This window comes from Thunnus thynnus, chromosome 10, assembly GCF_963924715.1.
Source record: "Thunnus thynnus chromosome 10, fThuThy2.1, whole genome shotgun sequence".
NCBI lineage: Eukaryota > Metazoa > Chordata > Actinopteri > Scombriformes > Scombridae > Thunnus > Thunnus thynnus.
Window position 1 is genome coordinate 14097221 of NC_089526.1, and position 20998 is coordinate 14118218.

The window sequence follows — 20998 nt, forward strand, 5'->3', positions numbered from 1 at the left end:
AATAACTTACAAAGATTTATACTTGTTTTTTTTAATTCAAAATAAAATTTTGATACAAACAAAATGCCTAATATTTAGGTATACCATTAAACAGCCACATCTCATGCTGGTAAAAAAAGGGCTGGCAGAGCTTATCAAAGAGTATTTACACAAGATTTAAAAAAATAACTTACAAAGGAGCTCCCAGCTGTGCTTCAATTTAAGTTCAGAGTTTGCTTTCAACAGCACGTAGATAAAAATGTTACTGCAGAGAGCTGAGATCCCCTCATAGTTTTCCAGGGAAAGATGAATCTGCTCCAAACTCATTCTGTTGTTTCAGTTTTACAGTTCCTTCCTTGAAAAGAATGTGCTTAGAAACAGGCTGCAGGCCAGCAGACATGACATCATCAAAATTCCTCTGGGATTTTTTAACGATGTATCATAGCGCCTCCTCTTTGGACACGTGACAGTCCTTCCCCTGCTCCTGGGAGGGAAAGATAAAGCTGTCAACATCTCCACTTCTCTCCTCCTCAGAGAGGTGAATGCCAGGTGAGGATGTGGGATGATAAACAGGACAGGCTCTGTCATCTTCTTCTTCATTGCTCACTCTCTCAGCTGTCTTACCCGCCTCAATTGTCGGGCCAACTTGGCCTGTAAACTGACTGAGCAAGCTGAAGATGACCGTCCCCGGGTTGTGGACATGAACTGGACCTACAGAGACATTAACAAGCAAAGAGTGCACATAAAGGACTCTTTTAATTAACCTGAAGAAGTGCATCACTATATATTATACAGCATGGGACAACTCATAACATAGCTTCATCTTTTACACTTCCTATTTTCTTCACAATCCCACAAAGTGAGTCAAGTTTTACACATGAAACTCTTCATCTTGCTCATCAGTACCTAGATTGGCTGCTGAAAGGGACGATGGCTGCTGCTTTGCACTGAATGAGTCTCTGGGGAACTGATGAGTTGACTCCTTCGACTTGTAAGAAGCATTTTTACCCCCCTAAAGAGAAAAAACACCCATCAGTTTGAGGCAAACAAGAGAGAAATGATGCCTTATATATGAATTTCATGATAGAATGAGCATTAGAAGCCTTGAAATTATCTTTACTTACCCTGTTGCACAGCTTTGCGATACCTGGAAAACGGCAGATAAATAAATTAATAACAGAAAGTAAACTTGTACACAATGAATCATCATGTGTGTGATTTGCATAGCGACTGATGGGCTAGACCATTTTTACAGATCTCTGTTCACAGTTTTATCATTTCTAAACTTCTTAGGTGAATTGTTTCTTTCCCAGAAGTGATTTGATTCCCCAAGTTCAGCGTCTTATCAGTCAAAGTGACAGACCATAAACTGAACCTCCTGGATGTAAAAACCATCTCACCATGCTTGAAGTATGTTTCATCCCCGGTACGACGGAAACAGATCAGGATCACAAAGGCAACGCATCCCATAGCAACCAGTGGACACAAGATGGCTGCCCGCAGACTGCTGTAACTCTGTTCTGTTTCCAAAAACAAAACAAAAAAAACATCAGTCAAACATGCTGCATTGTGCCCCTTTTGTCTTTGTCTCTCGCTCACATACAGTACACGCCCATGATTTTTTTTTCACATACTCTCACCTCTGCGTGTGCCGTTTCTTGGCAATGTGACATGCTGAGGGCTGCATCTGCATGAGATAAGGGTGAAATGTTAAGTATGTGACCCTGTGAACAAAGGAAGTCTGCGGTATCTGTAATTTTTATGTAACAAATGCTAAACAATATCAATGTAATGACATTCATAACAGTCATGCCAGTCCACAGTTTTGAAACAGTTTGTGAGGTATTTGTTATTTTCTGTATCTGGGGAAGTGGTGGAATGTAACTAAGTACATTTACTCAAGTACTGTAGTTAAGTACAATTTTGAAGTACTTGTACTTTACTTGAGCATTTCCATTTTATTCTACTTTGTACTTCTACTCTACTCCACTACATTTATTTGACAGCTGTAGAATTAAAATTTGACATGAAATAACATATAATAAGCTTATAAAATACAAAAAAAGTGTTAAAGATTAGACAGTAGTTCCCAAACTTCTCGGTAATCCCTGTGTGTGGTTGTGGCTACTTGTCAGGTTACAGATGTTTGAGTTGGCAGTTCCACCAAATAAATAGTTGTTTGAGGCCCAAAGACGAACTAATACTTCTCAAAAAAGAAAAGTTTAGAGAAAAGTCTGAAAAATGAATCAACATTTTTGTGTCAGAACTTCAAACTTGCAAAACAGGTACTTTTATTTCTAATACTAAGTTTAGCTGATAATACTTTTGTACCTTTACTTGATCTGAAATGCAGGAATTTTACTTGTAATGGAGTAATTTTACATTGTGGTATTGCTACTTATACTTAAGTTAAGGATCTGAGTACTTCTTGCACCACTTATCTGGGGAAATCCATGACTCACTTGGGAAATAAGCAGGGTCCGGCGGAAGTGCTGCTATGCCCTGAGGAAGCTGAGGAAGCTGAGGAAGGTGTCTGTTTATCTTCGACCAGGATTACGGCTGCTACTGGAGGACAAATATGAAGCAAGTTTGGCATTTTTTGGCAGCAGTAGAAGCCTAAATGATATCCTGTTCTACTAAACCTTTATTCATCAGAAAGATTGAAACAAACACATCGCACATATCTGTTGAGGCAGAGGCTTCCTCATGCTGATAGGTCATGCCTCCACGTTCCTTGCCCTCATCCTCAGTTCTGAGGTACTAGCACTTGAGGATTTGCAGTTTGGGATACTTTGAACTTATTGACCACTACATTTCATTGGAAGTTTTTCTTTTACTGTTATTCCTTTGCATTTAGCTGACAGCTGGAGTTACTGGTTACTTTTGAGATGGAAATTTTGCTTTTAAAATAAGATAAGATAAGCTCATAAAATATCACTGCAGTCAGGTAGAAATTAAATATCCAGATGCCTCCAAATGTTTATAAATTATTGATTACAGTGTTTTTTGAAAGACTTTAAAAGTTTTGTCATGTAATCGTTCAACTGAACTGAAAGCATGATCTACTGTTTTACAACTATTATTTGCTGATATTCACTTGCATTTCCATTAGTAGGACTTAAAGGACGACTGTGTAAGATTTAGTGGCATCTAGAGGTGAGGTGAGATTGCACAACAATATTACCCCCACCTCACCACCACCACCATCAAGGTGTGTAGGAGAACCTACGGTGGCTGAAAAATGCAAAAGGCCACGGATTCTTATGTTCATGGGATTATACACTAATTAAAACCTACTCATGAATATCATATTACATTTCTGCCAAGTCTGTTCCACTAGATGCCACTAAATTCTACACATTGGTCCTTTTTAAAGCAGGACTATTACTAATACTGGGGTGCTTGCAAATAGTGGTATTACTACTTTTAACTAATGTATTTTTTTCACCAGTGATTGCTTCACTGACATTTCAGCACCACTAACAGTAAAGTACACAGATCTTCTCTAAACATCCTTTATGACTGCCACACCTGTGAACAACTGATCATTACTGTCTGTGTTCTTCTAACAGTCAGTGAAAACCTCCTGAATGTCTTTATCATGAGGCCACCTGGTGGTTGAGGCCTGTTCACTGTAATATGACAGAGTTGAAGATCTGCACTGCTCAGTATTTACCAGTTGTGGTTTTGACTGTGATCTTGACACAGTACTTGCAGTTGGCTGAGAGCGTGACATTTTCAGCGCATTCAAAGCCATCCTCACAGACGCACTGGAGATCAGACGTGCCTGTGCAGTTCTTAATCACCTTCAAATGGTAATCTGAGACAGAGAAAAATAAAGATGATTTCATGAATTTTAATCCCAGCAAAAGGTCATTTGAAGAAGTGCAAAGAGAATAAGATTAGTGTCACTATCAATAGATTTCTTATAGAAACCCAAAGATCATTGGTATCATCACAGTCCTGACAGGGACAGATTTAATCATCAGCTAGGCAGAAATGACTCCTTCTACCTTACCTGGTCTGCAGTCTTTGAAGCAGGGGTGGCAGCTGTCTTCACAGTTCATGGTAGATGTGTACCATCCAGTAGAACACGGTTCACACTTTGTACATGATTTCTGATACTCACCTGACAGAACAGAAAGAAACAAATGACGGCAAACCGGATGAGGAGAGCAGAGAAACTGCCCGCACAGGGGTGCATATTAATGAAGGATGTGGTCAAAAGGTACAAGCTCAGTATGCAGTATGCGTCTCTTTTCATCAAGATAGACAAGGAGACGTGCAAAAAAACAGATACAGAGACAGAAAGACAGTTACAGTATGTCTAGCAGTTTCATAGTAATTTCCAATTATTAATCACTGCTGATTCATTCATTTAAAAACGGTGAGTCAAAACTAAATGAGGAACAGACAGAAATAATAAATACAGAGACATATAGAAATAGAAAACACTTTTCTTACCTGCAGGGCACCTTATACACTGTCTGCCACCCATTGGACAAAACTTTGTCTTTTCTGTCTGTTAACACATTAATACAATTAGATATGAACCACTATAATACTCCAGTAAAGTCCTAAGTAACTTATCACACAGGTCATGTTTATATATTTGAAAGTTTGAGCTTTTTCTAACACTTGAAAAGCAAACAACACAAGTTTTTTTTGAGTAAATTATGTACAAAAATTCAGGGAGATAAACTGAGCAGGAAGGAAATTGTTACCAGCGGCACGGTGAACACCAATTGTGCAGATAACATCAGGAGAGTTACACAGTATTGCACAAGTCCCATCTTACGGAGAAAAAAGTGAGAAAATGTTAACATGGTTGACAGATTTGAAGTGGTCCGGTACAGTACAAACACCATCTTGAGATGAAGGGTGCGTTTTTAAAAGTTCAATGCACCATCTGGTTATTCACATATCAGTAAATAAGGTGTGATATTAAAAGATAATGGAAATTTAACAAAACATACAAATTTTTACCTTCAGATATGATGCTCCTTTTGTTCTCTCTCCGTTATTTTGTTAACTTCCTTCAAGGTGTGCCTCTCGCTCTCTTCTTCTCTCTGTCTTCTCACTCACTCTACCCATCCTCTGTGTCACTGTTTCCCTACCTGTTACATCTTCCTGTCTCCTCCGCCCACTGATCTCTATACGCTGCTGCTGCTGCTGCTGCTGCTGCTGCTGCTGCTGCTGCTGTCTTGTTTACTCGTGTAGCTCTCACACAGGCTGGCTGGCACTCTGACTAACGTTTATGCATCAAAGCTTTGTCTCTTTCCATGTAAACTGTAAGATTCTGACGAATAAAAGAAATGTCCTTGTATCAAAAACATGATGGTGACGGTTATGATGCGATTTCTGAAGCAAAAGTATATTTTTAATCATATTTGTGTAGATTAAATTCAGTTTGTAACACATTGTTATAATGGCCTTCACATATTCTAGGGGAATCTGAAAGTGATTTAAAGGGCCAGTTCACTCAAATTACAAAAAAACAAACATTTTCTCACTTATGATATCTAGCAATGCAGACAGTTTGTATATTATTTGCCTATGTTTTGAGATTGATTGATTGTTTTATTGATAGATTGATAGATTGAAACCTTTATTCGTACAGTGGAAACTCACTGAGAGCGAGCTCAGTTTTGTCATCGTGACAGTAATATGCATATAAGTGTGACAAGTGGCAGTTAGGTGATAAAGTTCAACATTACCACCAAGAATAAAAATAAAACAATGGCTAACACTTTACTAACACACTATACTGTAGTTAAAAGCAGATATGAGGATGTGTTTAACGTAGAGGAAGATGAATATTGTATTATTACAACTGTGTTTTACTATGTTGGCATTCATTATTACTTTACATACCAGAAAACATTTATTAATGCCCACAGGAAGAGTTACAGCTGTTGACAAATGCATTACAGTATGTTATAAACCATTTATTAAATGGTTATATACTGCTTATAAATGCTTAATAGGCAACAAGAGACAAATAAATGATATCAACAGCAAAATATCTCAATTAAAACATTCACACTGGCATATTGAGATATCTCTTAGTGAGATTTTTACTGCCACCTCAAAACAATGAAGATTTCTATTTGTTTTGTTCACAGAATTTAAAGGATAAAACTTAAATTTAGCAGGAACATCTTTTTTCACAAAAATGTGTCCATATATTACACAGACCTCACTGTCAACAGTTCTTCATGGGGATTATTGCTTTGATGGAAAATAGTCCCATTGAAAACTGTTGTCATCAGGAGAATGTGAGACACTGTTTCCAGAGTTTCCGAGATGCTGCTGCTGAATTGCGTAAATAAAACTTTTAGATGCCACGAACCCTTTCACGTCTCACGAGTCTTTAATTGTGATTCACATGTTTCACAAATAATCACACATAATCTTGTTTCTCAGTTGTATCTTTTATTCTTTCCGTCTCTCTTGACACGTTACATACTGTATCACTGCAGTGAAGCTTTTTAGCCAAACTTACTTTGCCTTAGTGTTTAAAGCTGCATAGTCACATGTCTGAAGTACTTAATTACAGTAATACACTGGATTGAAATCATCAAAATTGTTGTGTGCCACAAAATATGATCAAAATATTTTGAGGCAAGGCTTTCTCTTCTGTGATGACACATAGGAAGCAAAGAAAACACCTTTTTTTGTCTTTAACTGCCACAATTTCCATCGAAAATGTGAATTGAGCAATCAGGTCATTTGATCTTAATTCAAAGTTGAGTTTTCAGGTGTGTGACTGTGACTGTAAACATTCTTCATTTGCAGTCTTTAAACACACATATATATTCAAAGCTATATTTCCTTGACACATATAATATCAAAGCCATCGTACAGTCATTTAGCTAAAGCATTTGCATTTCAGTACTTCTTTTTTTTTGTTAGAGAGTTATTTTTAAAATGGACTTTACTTGGCAACCACATACACTCATAAAGAAAGACCAATGGAAAAAAGCAGCTCCATTATCATTTGATTTAAGTATTTACACATTTTTTGAAGTCAAAAGACATCTCAAAATGGTTCCCCGAGTCAAATAATTAAACGGGGAAACAAGAACAATTGGATTCAATATGTTTTCTTCTTCATGTTGTACATTTGCCCCAGTAAATGTCTTTTTAAAAAAAACACTCACTATACAGACATAACACCCAAAAAACATACACACTGGCACATGCATACATAGAGATTCACTCAGTGTGTGAAAGTAAAACTATACAAAGGGAAATGGTGTGTTTTATGTCTCACACGGCACATTTCTGACATCCTCCTTCTATGTTTGACCTGAAGCAAAACACTGGAATCAGCTAATTCCACAAGACACACATGCATGAGTTTACACACGCTTCAAAATCTGTCCGCCTCCTGTTTTTATGACTGAAACTAAGTGCTTGAAATATGAGTTGCAGAAAGTTGAAATACATTTAACCTGGTTCAATCACACAGAAGAAACTACAGCCAGGACTATATTTAGACAACGGTGTCTGATAATCGAGCAGTGATAGCAGGGGGCGTTCCCCTAACGGTGACATTGTTAAATGGTTTGTTTCCAGCAGTATACTAATAAGTGTTTTACTGTTGCAGTGTGTCTGAGTTTGAAGTTTAAGGTTAAATGTGCTCAGAGGATCATAAATAAAGTAAAAATGAGGTATGTGTTCATTTATTATTCTACTCCTCCACTGGCAACATGTAAAAGATGAGGACATACAGTATAAATAGTTTTCTATTTCCAGCGTGTGTTTTTTTTGTTACATGTTTCCAAGTAATAGTGCTGATTGTTTCATATACACTTTTGCTTTGCTCTTCTTCTTTATGTGCAAATTTTTACAGGCTCAAAAATAGGTTTAGTTATATACATCAAGCACCTTGGTGAAATAGCTCCGGCAGCTCAATTTGATCTTCCTTTTTTATTTTTATTTTTTTCAGCAATATCCTATTTATCCAAAGATTGGCTGTGTTCATTCTATTTTTGGCACTCAATGGCTAACTTACATTATTTAATGACTATCTTTTTGTTCTTTCATTATCCTCACCGTCACAGTAATCTACAGCGGTCCTGCTCAACCATGCAGCAGCTGACTGTGTTCTAAGCATTGCTGCTGAAAATAAAACTAATTATTTACAGCTCCTGCATGACACTTGGGTGTCAGTGCACTTTATCACACAGCACCTTTCCCCGCCTGAGCGTCAGTGACACAGAGAGCAGAGCGAAGCCTCAATGCTGATCCCAAATCAGCTTCAAAAGGGTGCAGACAATATTTACACTGCGTACGTTTGCAAAAAAACATGCTTCCCTCTGACCCTTGATAGCTTCCTTCGCTGCTGTCACCTGGTACTTTGGGTTTCTCAGGAAGCACCATTAAAGAAGAAACACAAACTTCGAACAGGCTTATCTGCGATGTTTGATGCATTTCAGATGTTTTTTTTTGTTATGAAGTGTTGTAAGTTACCTTTTTGGCGTTCTTACTTTCCTTAAAAATGATGTATTTGCTTCTGCTAAGTTATTTAGCTCGTTCATTTTCAACAATTCCCATTGAGAAATCGGTGCGGGTGCCTATTCTAGGATGGATTTCTCTCTGTTTTAGGGTTGCAACGATGGGGTGCTTTGCGCTTTCTAAACCTGACACCAAAATGATGCTGAAGCTTATAGCCGATGCTGTAGGTGTGAAAGTTATTTCAAGTGCACTGGAAATATTGTACATGATGAGGTCTTTTGTCAAGTTATCTATAGATCTAACACAAAATGTACTTCTAGGTGAGCCAGGAAATGCAAGAAACATCAGCAATACGGATTTTTCCCATAAACCCCTGTTTTGATCCGCGTAATTCACAGCAGATAAATAACTGAATGTAATTACAACAGACCAATTAGACCAAAACTTTCTTTTCAGTGTCACAATGCTTACAATAGCAAGAAGGAGGCCTGTTGGTATTCATAGTTACAGTACAACTTAGTAACTTATAACAGAGTTACAACTCTGCAGCTCCAGTTTACACACAGCTAGTATTTTGGTTATTTATAAAGTGACTTTTATAATTTATGTTTTGATAAATAAAGCGCTGATGTTATGATTTATTCATGACTTAAGCTTCCCTTTGCTCATGGTTTCATCTGTTACCATTCAGACACAAAGTCAGCTCTGAATCTGCAGCTGTAAGGCAGTAAAATGCTGAATCATGACATCTTATTAGGCTTAAATGCGCCCATAAAGATAAGCTCATCTTAAGTTCACCAATCAAACTCATCAATACACTTTTTTTGTTGTATCAATGCCAGGACAAACCACCACTACAGCTCTCTTGGACTGAAACTATCCTGCTTCCTATTTTTTGTTTGTTGATATGATGTAAATTATGGGGTTGTATATTTTGTGGAGTAGACTCTGAAGGATTTAGAGATATGACAGCTACTTAAATCTGCCAGAACATTTAAAGATGAAGAAGCAAAAGCCACACAAGTGTCTGTTAGTGTGTGTTCAGTGGATAAATTATTCTATGCTTCCCTATAAGCTACACTGCCACACTGCATCTCAAAGACGTCACCCTGTACACTTACAGTCACCTCAGGATTATCAGCCCTCTTAAAGATAATTTACTGTAAGATTCACTTCATAAACTAGTGCTTCATGACACAAAGTCCAACTGGCAGACCTCTTCCCCCACTCGGGCAGTGACATCTGCATGAAATAGTGATGACAACAATGCAACTTTGCTACACGATCAAAGTTTCAGTGCTCAGACCCGAGCTGATTTGCATGGACAGCACAAGAATAAACAATATGACTCGGTAAATGAAGATGCTCGTATGTAAACATGGTGTTGCCAAGAGTTATAGGTGGATATTGCGTTGGTGTGTTACTGTAGCTGGATGCAGTGGACGTCACATGACCGCAGCCTCCCTCCCTGCCAGAATGAGGAAGTGTCAAGATCTCCCAGCAATCACAGAGGAAGGTGGAGATGCTGAACTCTTGTCGCTCTCTCTCTGGTCACTGTCCTCGCAGGATGAAGGTACCGCAGAGTTACTGAAACAGTAAAAGAGCCAGAAACAGAAAAGTAAGACTGTAGCATTTAATTTATTACTCTTTTGTCCTGTTTTCATGTGGTTCTAGAAAAAGGGGGAAAAAATAGTGCGTACTTGTCTCCACTCTGTGTGATGAGTCTCCTGCAGGTCTCCATCTGAACGTCCAGGCCTCTCTTCATAGAGCACATCTCCATGTACTCATGCAGGTGTCGGTTCATGTCACTCTTAGCTGTGGCCAGTTCCAGCTGGAGTCAGAAAGTAATATTTCAAATTTTCAATCACAAACACAGGCTCATGTGCTGCAGCTTTTGTTTGTTCACCATAAAAAGTTATTCCTGAACAACTACTACATGAAGTGCTGGCTAAGAGAAGGACTTTTGCAAAACTTCACAAAGCTCTAAAACTCAGGTTCAAAAGGAAGAAGGGACACCGTCTCCACTTGCTCAGTTTCGGTCAAAGATCTTCTTTAGTACGTGGCTACTCGACCAACGCACCTGTTTCAAAGACTACTGAGGTGGGCAAGAGATTTTTTGATGATATGTCAGGTCTAAAGAAAGAATAATTTCTCGAAAGAGCTGGTGAGAAAATAGGAAAAATACCCTGTATTCAGGTGAGAGGTGTGATTAAAAGATTATAGCATCAAAAACAGGAAAGAGAAAAACTGATTCACTTTGTACCGAGTCACCACATCATGAAAATAATTTTTTAGTACCACATAGGAAAAACTGTCATTTAAGGATCTGAATGTACAATCTAAAGCAAGGAATCTCTGTCTGTCTGTATATACGTTTGTATGTTTGTCCTTCGTGTATCTCGAGAACCGTTCATCTGCTCTACTTCACACTTGGCGGGTATATTGCTGGGGACACAAGGGAGTGTATTGTGGTAGTTAGTGCAATTTGGACATGCAACACGTTTAATATGAATAAAATTGGAATCAACAAGCGAACAGCAAGCCGCTCCATTCTCCAGCAGCGGGGCTTCTGGGCTCTGCGACTAATCAGAGCTGTGCAACCCTGCCATGAGAGAGAGGAGGAGAGGACATCTCTCTTCGTTTGATAATGTTGAAAATTAGGCTTTGTTGTGGGTTTCTTGACTCATTTTAAAAAAGACGAGAAAAAAACAGAGAGAGAGGGCAAGCGACAGAGAGACATATTGGAAAGCTTTTTCTGAGAGAGAGAAAGCCTGTGATTGACAGAAATACAACGTTATTTTCTTCACGGCGGTTGTGTTTTAAAGCACAAATAAACAACCATAAAACACTCGACAGGTGATTTACTGTGGAGACAGTGCAACATGTTCAATGAACTTTGAATAAACAAGCGAACAGCGAGCCGCTCAGCTCCGTGTCTCAGTGCAGCAGGGGCTGTTTGATACAAACACAATCACATCACAGTGGGGTGGGGCTTCTGGGTTCTGATTTGCTGAGGACAGTTTAGTCTCACTGGTGAAGTTTCTGTCTGGATTTAAACCATTTAATTTATTAAAACATTATTGTTTTAATTGACAATTGTCAATCGTTCCATATGTGGTTCTCGAGAAATAATAAAGTTAGGCACGTTTTGAACATTTTTGAAGTGTCTCACCTCAATTTGGTCAATTGTCTCTTGGTATTCTTTCTCTCGGGATTTGAACAGACATTCTGTATCATTAATCACTTGTTCCAGACAATCCTCCTGCTGGGAAAAGAGAACCAGAGAGAGATTTGTCATTTGTGGTCAGATTAAATATATAACATCAGTAACATGTGGTGTGATGTAGTAACATTTAAAACAGTGAACAGAACATGTGTTTATCATCACACAATGAAACACACACTAAGTTGGTCCACTACTGTTAAAACGCAGCTTGCTTTATGCTCCCGTCAGCTCATATTTCACTGACTAAAGCAGCTCCTCCTTTAGAGGGAAAGCAGACTGTTCGAATACCACACAGTCGGTGAATGAAAACAAATACCTACATCAATTTCTTGGAAACAAACACACTGTACACCGATACAGGCTGGACAATGCATCTCTTTGAGTGTGTATGTGTGCGCAGTGCTTTGTCCTGAAACGTCCCTGCCACAGTAGAGCTTGAACCTTCTGTGAGAGACGCATCTGAATCATAGAGTCATCGCCTGAGACCAAACTATCGACCAATATATCAAGCTGCTGCTCTGCACATCAACTCCACTCATGACATCAGAGCTTTAAAAGCTGCCCCTGAAATCTGAACTAACAATGTCAACACACATGCAGCTGTCTAAAGAATGACAAGTGGAACAAATGCTGCTGAAGCTAGCCTCGCTAGCCACTGTACATACAAATGATACTTTTTCAAAATCTTCTTCACCCAGTGAATCTGTGAAAACGAAAGTGACTAAATAACACACTCAGTAAATCTAAGTCTGGTTTTTAAGTGGTTTCAAAACGCAATAGAAAATATTAGATGGATAAACAAAATACATATGTACATATATTTATACCCAGATTTGAAGGTCATTCTGACAAGCTTAAACAGTGACTGAAATGATGTGTGGTCTGGATGCAATCCAGACACAAAGAGCTTATCAATAACGTAAATACACATTCCACATACAGAATATATTTTCAGATTCAGGTACGTGGGTGTACAATGATCTACAATCGAGCAACACTTGTGCAATGATGTAATGGAATCAACATCACCCAAACTATATCATCAAAACTTTAGGTTATTTCCATAACCCCGGTTCTCTAAGTAGCTTCAGTCCTTTATATAGAGGAAGGGCTGGTGGCCTCCTATAGCATATGCGTCATCATGGCCAGACAATTGGCTGGTTTAATACAATAAAAGGCTTCTGTTGAAGGCAGGCAAGGAGCATTACCCATAGTGAGACACGAAATGAATGCTATAAAAGAGAACTGATTATACAGTCGAATAAACACCCCGACACAATGTTTAAATAGAACTGAACACTGTAAGCGTCACAAAGTTAGAATATGTTGAATTTGAATACATTGTGTTGCTTAGGTGTTGCTTCTACTCCCATTTTCCATCCCCTGTATGCCCACACAATCTGCATCTACTCATTAAAACTAGAGCCCAGAAAGCTCATTGAGTGTGTTTGTGTGTGCTCTGTTGCAAATACTTTAACATTGTCCCACTGGAGATGTATAAAAGTCTTTGAATAAAAAGTCAGCCTACCTCTCCTGGTGGATGCGTGGGGTCGGGAGGAAGAGTGCATCCTGGGAAGTCCTCCCAAAGAAGCAGCGTCTCTTCAGTCTCCTCCCAGGCCAGACTGTCGCAATCATCCTCAAACTCACACTCCCTCCTAAAATTAATATACGCAGAAACACACATGCAAATAGGAAGTGGAAGTGCATGAAGGACACCTCTGTTATATTTCAAAGTCAGACCACTCACAGTTGGTTCAGCATCCTCTGCATCTCCTCGTTGATCTGATTGGCTGATGAGCCACAGTGATCCTCATCTTTGATCACACCAGCGTCACTTTCTGAAGTGCTGACAGGTTCGTCACCCTCATTCCCATTAAAAGACAATGGAGTTTGTTTGCGGCGGCAGTTTAAGGATGATTGGTTGTTAGGAACCTGCAGGGAAATGTTTAAGAAATCAGACTAAAACATTCAATGCACAAGAAAGACTATGCGTAAATAGGAAAGTGTAGTAGGGCATGAAAAGATAACCAATCCAAAGATAAGACTATTAATTGATCGGTTTTAGTCGCAGTACCTGGTACATCTGGATCACATCTTCACAGTTTCTCTGCTGGGCAACGTCACAGAGACGAGCAGTGATATCAATCCTGCGGCAGATGTCCATGTCCACTTTCATGGCTTTCTCCTGGATCTTACTGTCCAGGTCTGACAAGTTCTACCCAGACGATGGAGGGTGACAAGCAGAGAAAAATTATAAAATGATTCTGACAAATGTTATGGTGCCACTTTACAATAAGAAATATTTATGATGGGTTTATAAGTTGCAACCAGTAGCTTTATGAAAGATTTAAAATAATTTACCAATGTTTTAATTATTAAGTGCAACTGTTCAGTTGGCAGATTGTGAAACATCTATCTGACTGGTTTATATGTTCCTCCAGCATGGACATGTGTTTCTAGCGCATAAATATGTGCTCCTACTTGATAATAATGCAGTTATAAATGTTGGTAATCCATTAATAAATGCACAAGTTTCTCACTTTCTAATGAGCCATCAAGTCTGCAGTTGCAAATGTTATGTCATCATTACAAAGGGCCAAATGTTTCTAAAAAGCAGCAAATGGCTTCTTACTGACTACAAAGCAATGAAAACATTGTTTTAGTGTGTTTTGTTGGACACATCACACTAAAACATTAGTTACAACCTGTAAACCTGTTCTGAGGAGTACCTTATCAAAAAGAGAATAATAAATATTTTGTTGAGTTGAATGCCACAGTCCGTCCACTGAGACGCAGAGGGACAGCTGATTTCTACTGAAAGCAATGAGTGTGTGTGACTTGAGTAAATGACTGTATCGGCTGTACTGTGCTCACATTGCTCATGAGGCCTTTGAAGAGAACCAGTTCTGCCTTCAGCTGCTGAACTCTGACAGCCAGCTCGTCCTGACAGCCTTCACTCTCCTGCAGGTCCTGCACACAAACACACACACACACACACATTGGAAGCCATAAGGAACACACACGTGTCCTATCTCATATCTGACTTTACTGGAAATTATGGGTTACATTACGCAAGCGGGGGTCATCAACAAAACAAAAGCCTTTATTGGCAAAGCACACAAAAACATTATAAATCCTAAATGCGTGATCTACTCAGGGGAGCTCTAGATTTGTCTGATGGCACAGTAATTATCTCTCCTGTTGACCTATTCATACGTGCTGCAACATTGGTCAGGCTCTTTTAGGTCTCAGGTGGTTTTGCTGCATGTGATCTCCTGTTAATGTGGCACTGTCTGCTAAACGGGGTCAGGTGCAGATTCCTGGCAACGGCTCACGTGCATTCAATGTGTGCAAAACACACCTTCCCACCCACACACAAACACAGGAAACCAACAAACCTCAGGGTGTATAAAGATACTGTTGCAGGAAGCACATACATGGCTATCAGTTTGATGGCAGGTGACAGATAAAAAATGAAGCTCTCTTTTATTCAAAATGGATGATTTCTGTATTTGAATGTATTTTAAATGAGAATAGGCCTTAAGCTTTAATCAATAGATGGTCGTGGTCAAAGGACAAAGAACATCAATTATGAAGAGTGCAATGGCTTTGTTTCAGTCAGCCACTTGAGCCAAAGTAGCGGTGATACATGCTGCACAAAGGAAATGATCGCCGCCAGCTTCTTTTCTCTTTTATTATCAGTTTCATGATCATCTAAACCATTTAACCACTAACACTCTGATTATTGAAGACAGGCACATGGTATGTTCATGCTGTTTCATGGTTGGCTATGTCTTAGATTAAGCATCACACCAAACAGTTGATTTTGGTTGTTTTAATGACTAAAAATGTTAAGTCAAGACTCCTTCAGACATACTGCCATGTCTGCCTACCATACACACACGCAGATACACACACATTCACACAACACGACTACATAACGTTACCTCTTGTAAGTCAGTAATCTTCTGTTGCAGATCCATCCTCATTGTGTATTCCTCTTCCCATCTAAGAGACACGCAGATGTAAGAAGTAAACCATTTTAGTGAGTGCCTTAATGCAGACAAAAACAGACAAACAGACAAAAACGTACAGAGCAGAAGTTTGTCTCATTACTAGCTAGATAAGTATGTGACAGATTATTTGGCCCCATGTACACCTGGTCAACCTGGACCGTCTTAGGGAAGGCAGATTAAATGGACTTAAGACTTTTAAGAGAACAAACAGAATTTGACTAAACCTCTTCAGGAGGTCAGGAAAGAAGGCAAAAGGAAAAAACAGCAAAAAGAATCATCTCATGTATTGATCTTTAAGATTAATTTAGTCATAATTTTGTCAGCCTATTGATTGTGAATCAATTCATCTAAAAGACCAATATATGAAGTGATTCTTTTTGCTGTTGTGTTAAAGGGAGACTGCAGGACTTTTGTCTCCCCCTTCTGGCAGTTAGAGTAATTACAAAAACACTGTTAACATGTGTTAATGTCATAGGCTACGTCATAGCCTACTGTGTTGCTACTGTTGCAGCTGTAAAACGGTGGATATATTGCCGCGAGCGTCACACAAACCCTGTGAAATATTCGTTTCACTGTCAGAATTTGATCCATTCGGTCCGATAACATTTGGAAAGTCACACGATTCAATTATTTTATCCCCATTCAAGTTAGCAGAGGGCTAACTGGAAGTTAGCCAGCTCGGCTGATTCAAACAGCCAGCCCGGGAATGTCCCTCCCAACATGAGATTTAAAAACTCTGTATGCTGTGAAATACAGAGAGATTAATCTGGCAGTGATATTCTTAATCAGCATTGTGTGAACTCCTTTGGCAAGGGCTTGAATGTAACAGACGTTCATTTATATGTAAAAGTTCCACACTGCAGGTTTAACTACGCCGTGTTTTTTTTCTGACTTTGTTATGCTTTTTTTTAAAGGCAGAGCAACCAACAGAATTTCAGTGCAGGAGAAGCGCACCTGTTTCCTCTTATGAACCTCTTCCGGAAGTGTATGGGCCAGATGTCAACCAACAGTAAGTACATCTGTCCCAACCAAACCACATAATGACAACCAAAACTCCTACTGGTATCTAACACTCAAAACTGGGTCAACCATTCACTGAAGAGCAGACACAGAGCGTGACTGGGCAGCAGCAGCATTTCCAAAAGCTTCAACCAGAATGGCTGCATCAGTCTATATTACATTAAAGTTGACTTCTTCCCTTACATTAAAGAAATATAAAGATCTAATTTTGAAATCTGCCACCATTAAAGAGGAGCAGGGGTTTGCAGTACAATCCCCGGTTCTTCCAGAGCACAACCCCAAATTCCTCTCGATGGTTAGGCCAAAGCCGTGCGTGGTAGCTTGTGAATGTGCGTGTCAGAGCCCTTTTTTGGATGAAAGTGCTTTATAAATAGCTGCAGTCAAACAGCACTGGAGGTCAGTCATCAGGTGCTGCATGTGCATTTTACATGCGCACAATTGGCCACAAGATTTCAATCTGGCTGAGTGGATCTGAGAATCAAAATGTGAATGTAGTGAAGTTAAATCATATGTGTATACAATCTAGTTAGAAGTTGCATTAAACAATCAGGTATAAACGAGTGATTTGCTGATTCACTGGCTGATGAATCGCCTGTTTGATGAATGGTGTACTACTATGATGCAGTTCAGATGACTGGCCCATGAATCTCAACTTTAATACATTTAAAAGCCTGAGCTCCCAGCCTGCATGTGATCTCAGATTGTGTGACTTCACACGGCATGCGTGCCCAAGGGGAAATCCACTCACTGCAGAGACTGTATCTTCTTATATAAACGCTGCTTTAAATGCAGAACGCTGCAGCACCACCGCGACCTTTAGGGAATGCTAAAAGAAAGAAACTGAGTCATGAAACAGCAGTTGTTGTTGCTGTAGAGGATGCTTGTTTGATCAATAAGGTGAGAGCGAGAAGAAGTGCTTCCTTGTGCAAGCCAAGCCCCCGTCCAGCAGTCACAGCTTGCAGTGCATGCTGCATTGCAGATACAGAGTGGAGCATGGGGGTGGGGAGGGGGGTGGGGGTGGGGGTGAATCTATGAATCTGAAGGCTTGAATTTCTTTAGAGGTAAAGTGATACGTAACCGTCTCAAAGAGAGACAGCTGAGAAATATATAAGACCCCTTACTGAAGGCTCAGCAGAAACTGATGTGGACGTTGAGTGGGGTATAATAGATGTCACACACCTGAGCGTGCAGGTAGTGAAGCTGTCAACTTTCTGAGCAAGAAGTCAGTAAATCAATTACTCTCAAGTCTCTACGTGAACAATGAAAGTATGTGTCTGATGTCACACACTCTTAGCCTGTAAGGGTCGTCCCCTCTCCGTCGTTCACAAAGAGCCCACTATACTGCAGTCGGGATCTGCTCTATGAAGGACGCATGGCTGCTCATTTGGATATAATACGAGGGTATTCAGGGATGAATGTGCTTGGAGACGGGGCCAACTGCAGTTCACTGTCAGGACAGAAAAGACATAAGTACCATATTTGCAGGTGAATTTGCGAGCTGTAGGCTGCTTTCTCTGGCAGTTTAGAGGGGAAATCCACCTTACAACAGAGTTCACTCTGTGCCATTCCAGTGAGCTGCAATGATTAATCAATTAGTTGATCAACAGAAACCAACTATTTTGATTATCAATTCATCGTTCTGAGTCATTTTTCAAGGAGAAATACTCAAATACTCTAGTTCAAACTTCTTAAATGTGAATATTTTCTGGTTTCTCTAGTCCTCTATGAACATTTTCAGGTTATTGACTGTTGGTTGACATTTGAGGTTGTTAAGCTTATGTTTCGGGAAACAGTGATGATCGACATTTTCCTGACATTTTATAGACCAAACCAGTTGATTAAGCAAGAACATTATAAAGAGATTAAACGACAATAAATACAATATAGTTGCAGCCCTAATCTGATGATGTCATCAAGAGACACGTGGGTGTAAACTGTTATGCTGCCAGTAAATAAGCGATTGTGGGTTCAGAAAAGTTTTGTTTGAGATGTTACGTGAGCAACAGATTATTTCCATTATTCATTAATCTGCCAGTTACTAATTTCCTGATTAATCCATCTGTTGTTGTGTCTATAAAGTGTCAGAAAATAGTGAAAATAGCTTGTTTTTGTTTGGAAAAACCCAAAAATATTCAGTTAAGTATCATATGACAAAGATCAGCAAATACATACATCTGAGAAGCTGTAACCAGTCATATTTGGCATTTTTTCTTTTAAAAAATGATCCATTATAAAAAGTTTGCAGATTAATTTTCAGCAAATTGATTAATCAACAAATCATTTCAGCTTCAGATCCAAACTAGTTTACTTAAATGTAAGGCTAACTGCTATGAATCAAATAAAATCACTATAGTTGCTGCAATAACATTTTAGGGTTTGCATTATTCACAGTGGTTCATCCGGCTCACCTCCAGGATTTGTCCCTAGATGACATCATGATTAATGTGTCATCTTGAGAGACTGACTCACAAATTAAAAAATCAGCTGTACAATCATAACTCTTATTTCAGGTTGGATTCCCCCCCTCATAATATTCCAGTAAACAAAGCCACACACTAGTGAGTCAGCCTCCAGGAAGATTTGTGAACATTTCATCTTTACACGCCCCTGCTCAACTTTGCCCTTCATTCTTCTTTTTATATTTAGCACCTGGCGTGATCATTTTTTGTTGGGGTGTATTTCTAGCAACAGCACCTGCCTGTGTGGTCAGACATGAAGTGGATGCAGGGTCAGGCTGGAGGTTATGGATGGAGAGGATTAGTGCTGACTCTGCTTGTGCTGGAGACAGCTGGTCTGCAGCTCTGCTCAAAGTGGAGCATTAAGAAAACCACCTTATGCTCTACAGAAATACCCCCAAAGTCTGATACAAGTGTAATAAAACGGTTTCACTCCATTTACCTGCGTTTATACTCGTCTCTCTCTCGCTTCACTTTAGCCAGGACATTATACAGGGCTCTGATCTCAGGGGTAATGGTGTCAATCTGGACCCCAACTCCGTCCGGGTGCACCCAGGACACCCCGGGGCTGGTCAGACGCTCCGCACCTGGGCCAAACTTGCGGGTGTGGTTGTAGGACCAGATGGTGCCCGGGAGGAACCGAGGAGGAGGGTTGGTGGAGCTCCCCGGGCCGGTACTGCTGTTTGTGACAGTTTTGGAGCCGGATCCTGGGGAGTCCACACAGGGGGAGGACTGGCTGATGGTGATTGCGGGGTTACAAGTGGCGTTTGTTTGGGTTGAACTTGAGTTTTCGGAGGCTGCGGTTGGGAGGGTTGATGTGAGCTGCGGTGTGAATAATGTTGTAGGCCTCCTGGCTGAGTTGTTGGTGTTGTGGAAGGGCAGGGATCCGGGCCTGAGCGGTATGGTCCCGACAAATCCGGTCTGCACACTCGCCTCCTGGGTATGCGCCCTGTTCTCACAGCACCCACCTTGGCAGCATTTGTTGGCATCCAGCGCCTGTTGCAGCTGCTTTTCCAAAATCTTATTTCTGCGCTCTAATTCGTGCACTTTGGCCAGGAAGCATCTGAATCTCAGATTGAGGGTTTTGAGGACGCTGATGTTGGATCCCAAGTCGTTTCTGAGAGCCATGGCTGCGGGAGGATGGTGCGCAGCGCGGTGCTGATAGTGGCTGCTGTGATTGGGATGGATGTAAGGAGAGGTCTGTGAGGGTGCGGTGGTGGAGTCAGGCCCCGGCTGATCAGGCCCTGTACCGGAAAGATCACCCAGCAGAAAGGATGCCGCGTCCGATCCACCGAAAACGGCGTCGGGCAGGAGGCCTGAAGGAGAGTCCGGGTGTCCGGGCGCTTGACTCTGCTGTGGATGCTGTTGGAGATGCGTGTTGCCCCCCAACAAAGGATTCATGCTATGGTATGGAAAACTAAAGCGCTGCAGATCTGGCATGAACACGGACGTGAAATGTCTTTCCACAACAGAATATATGACAGAATAAATGATGTGCAGCCGAACGTACCTGAAAGACGCGAAACGCCAGTGTTTACCTGATTATATAACCGTGTCTAAATTAGTCTTATCCTTAAAGCTTGAAAGGTCTTAACGTCGGCTGATGGATCAAGGCTCTGACAATCTGCAACAAAACATCCAAAAGCGGCTCCAAATGGGCTGCGGCGAAGGAAAAACAACACCGGATCTGCGCCTGAGTGAGATGTTTTGCAAAGCAAACGCAATTAAATGAGGAGAAAAAAGACGCAGAGCGTGAATGAATAACAAAGAAATCCAGTGTCACCGCGTCACTGAAGTTCTGGCAACAAGATGTGACCGCAGGCAGGAGGGAGAGCTGC

General features: G+C 40.3%; 2 protein-coding genes across 6 annotated transcripts; both read right to left on the reverse strand.

The window, feature by feature from the left end:
- Nucleotides 1-15: 15 nt before the first annotated feature.
- On the reverse strand, nt 16-5109 carry si:dkey-260g12.1 (tumor necrosis factor receptor superfamily member 5). Of its 4 annotated transcripts, XM_067601192.1 has the most exons (11): nt 4966-5109; nt 4704-4772; nt 4444-4501; nt 3998-4108; nt 3656-3799; nt 2442-2544; nt 1614-1666; nt 1380-1499; nt 1104-1126; nt 886-991; nt 16-690 (listed from the first exon to the last, which is right to left on the reverse strand). In XM_067601192.1, the coding sequence occupies exons 2-11, from the start codon at nt 4770-4772 to the stop codon at nt 419-421; spliced, it is 1059 nt and encodes a 352-aa protein (XP_067457293.1). In that variant the 5' UTR covers nt 4966-5109; the 3' UTR covers nt 16-418. The 4 variants fall into 4 exon arrangements, with proteins under 4 accessions (XP_067457293.1, XP_067457291.1, XP_067457290.1 ...); XM_067601190.1 differs by having other exon boundaries at nt 2442-2541; nt 4704-5102; XM_067601189.1 differs by having other exon boundaries at nt 4704-5098.
- A 1768-nt stretch (nt 5110-6877) lies between these two features.
- iffo1b (intermediate filament family orphan 1b) lies at nt 6878-20989 on the reverse strand. Of its 2 annotated transcripts, none has more exons than XM_067601182.1 (9): nt 19603-20989; nt 15616-15676; nt 14543-14638; nt 13743-13883; nt 13416-13600; nt 13197-13323; nt 11615-11704; nt 10143-10273; nt 6878-10029 (listed from the first exon to the last, which is right to left on the reverse strand). In XM_067601182.1, the coding sequence occupies exons 1-9, from the start codon at nt 20598-20600 to the stop codon at nt 9930-9932; spliced, it is 1929 nt and encodes a 642-aa protein (XP_067457283.1). In that variant the 5' UTR covers nt 20601-20989; the 3' UTR covers nt 6878-9929. The 2 variants fall into 2 exon arrangements, with proteins under 2 accessions (XP_067457283.1, XP_067457282.1); XM_067601181.1 differs by having other exon boundaries at nt 11615-11707.
- Between the last annotated feature and the right edge of the window lie 9 nt (nt 20990-20998).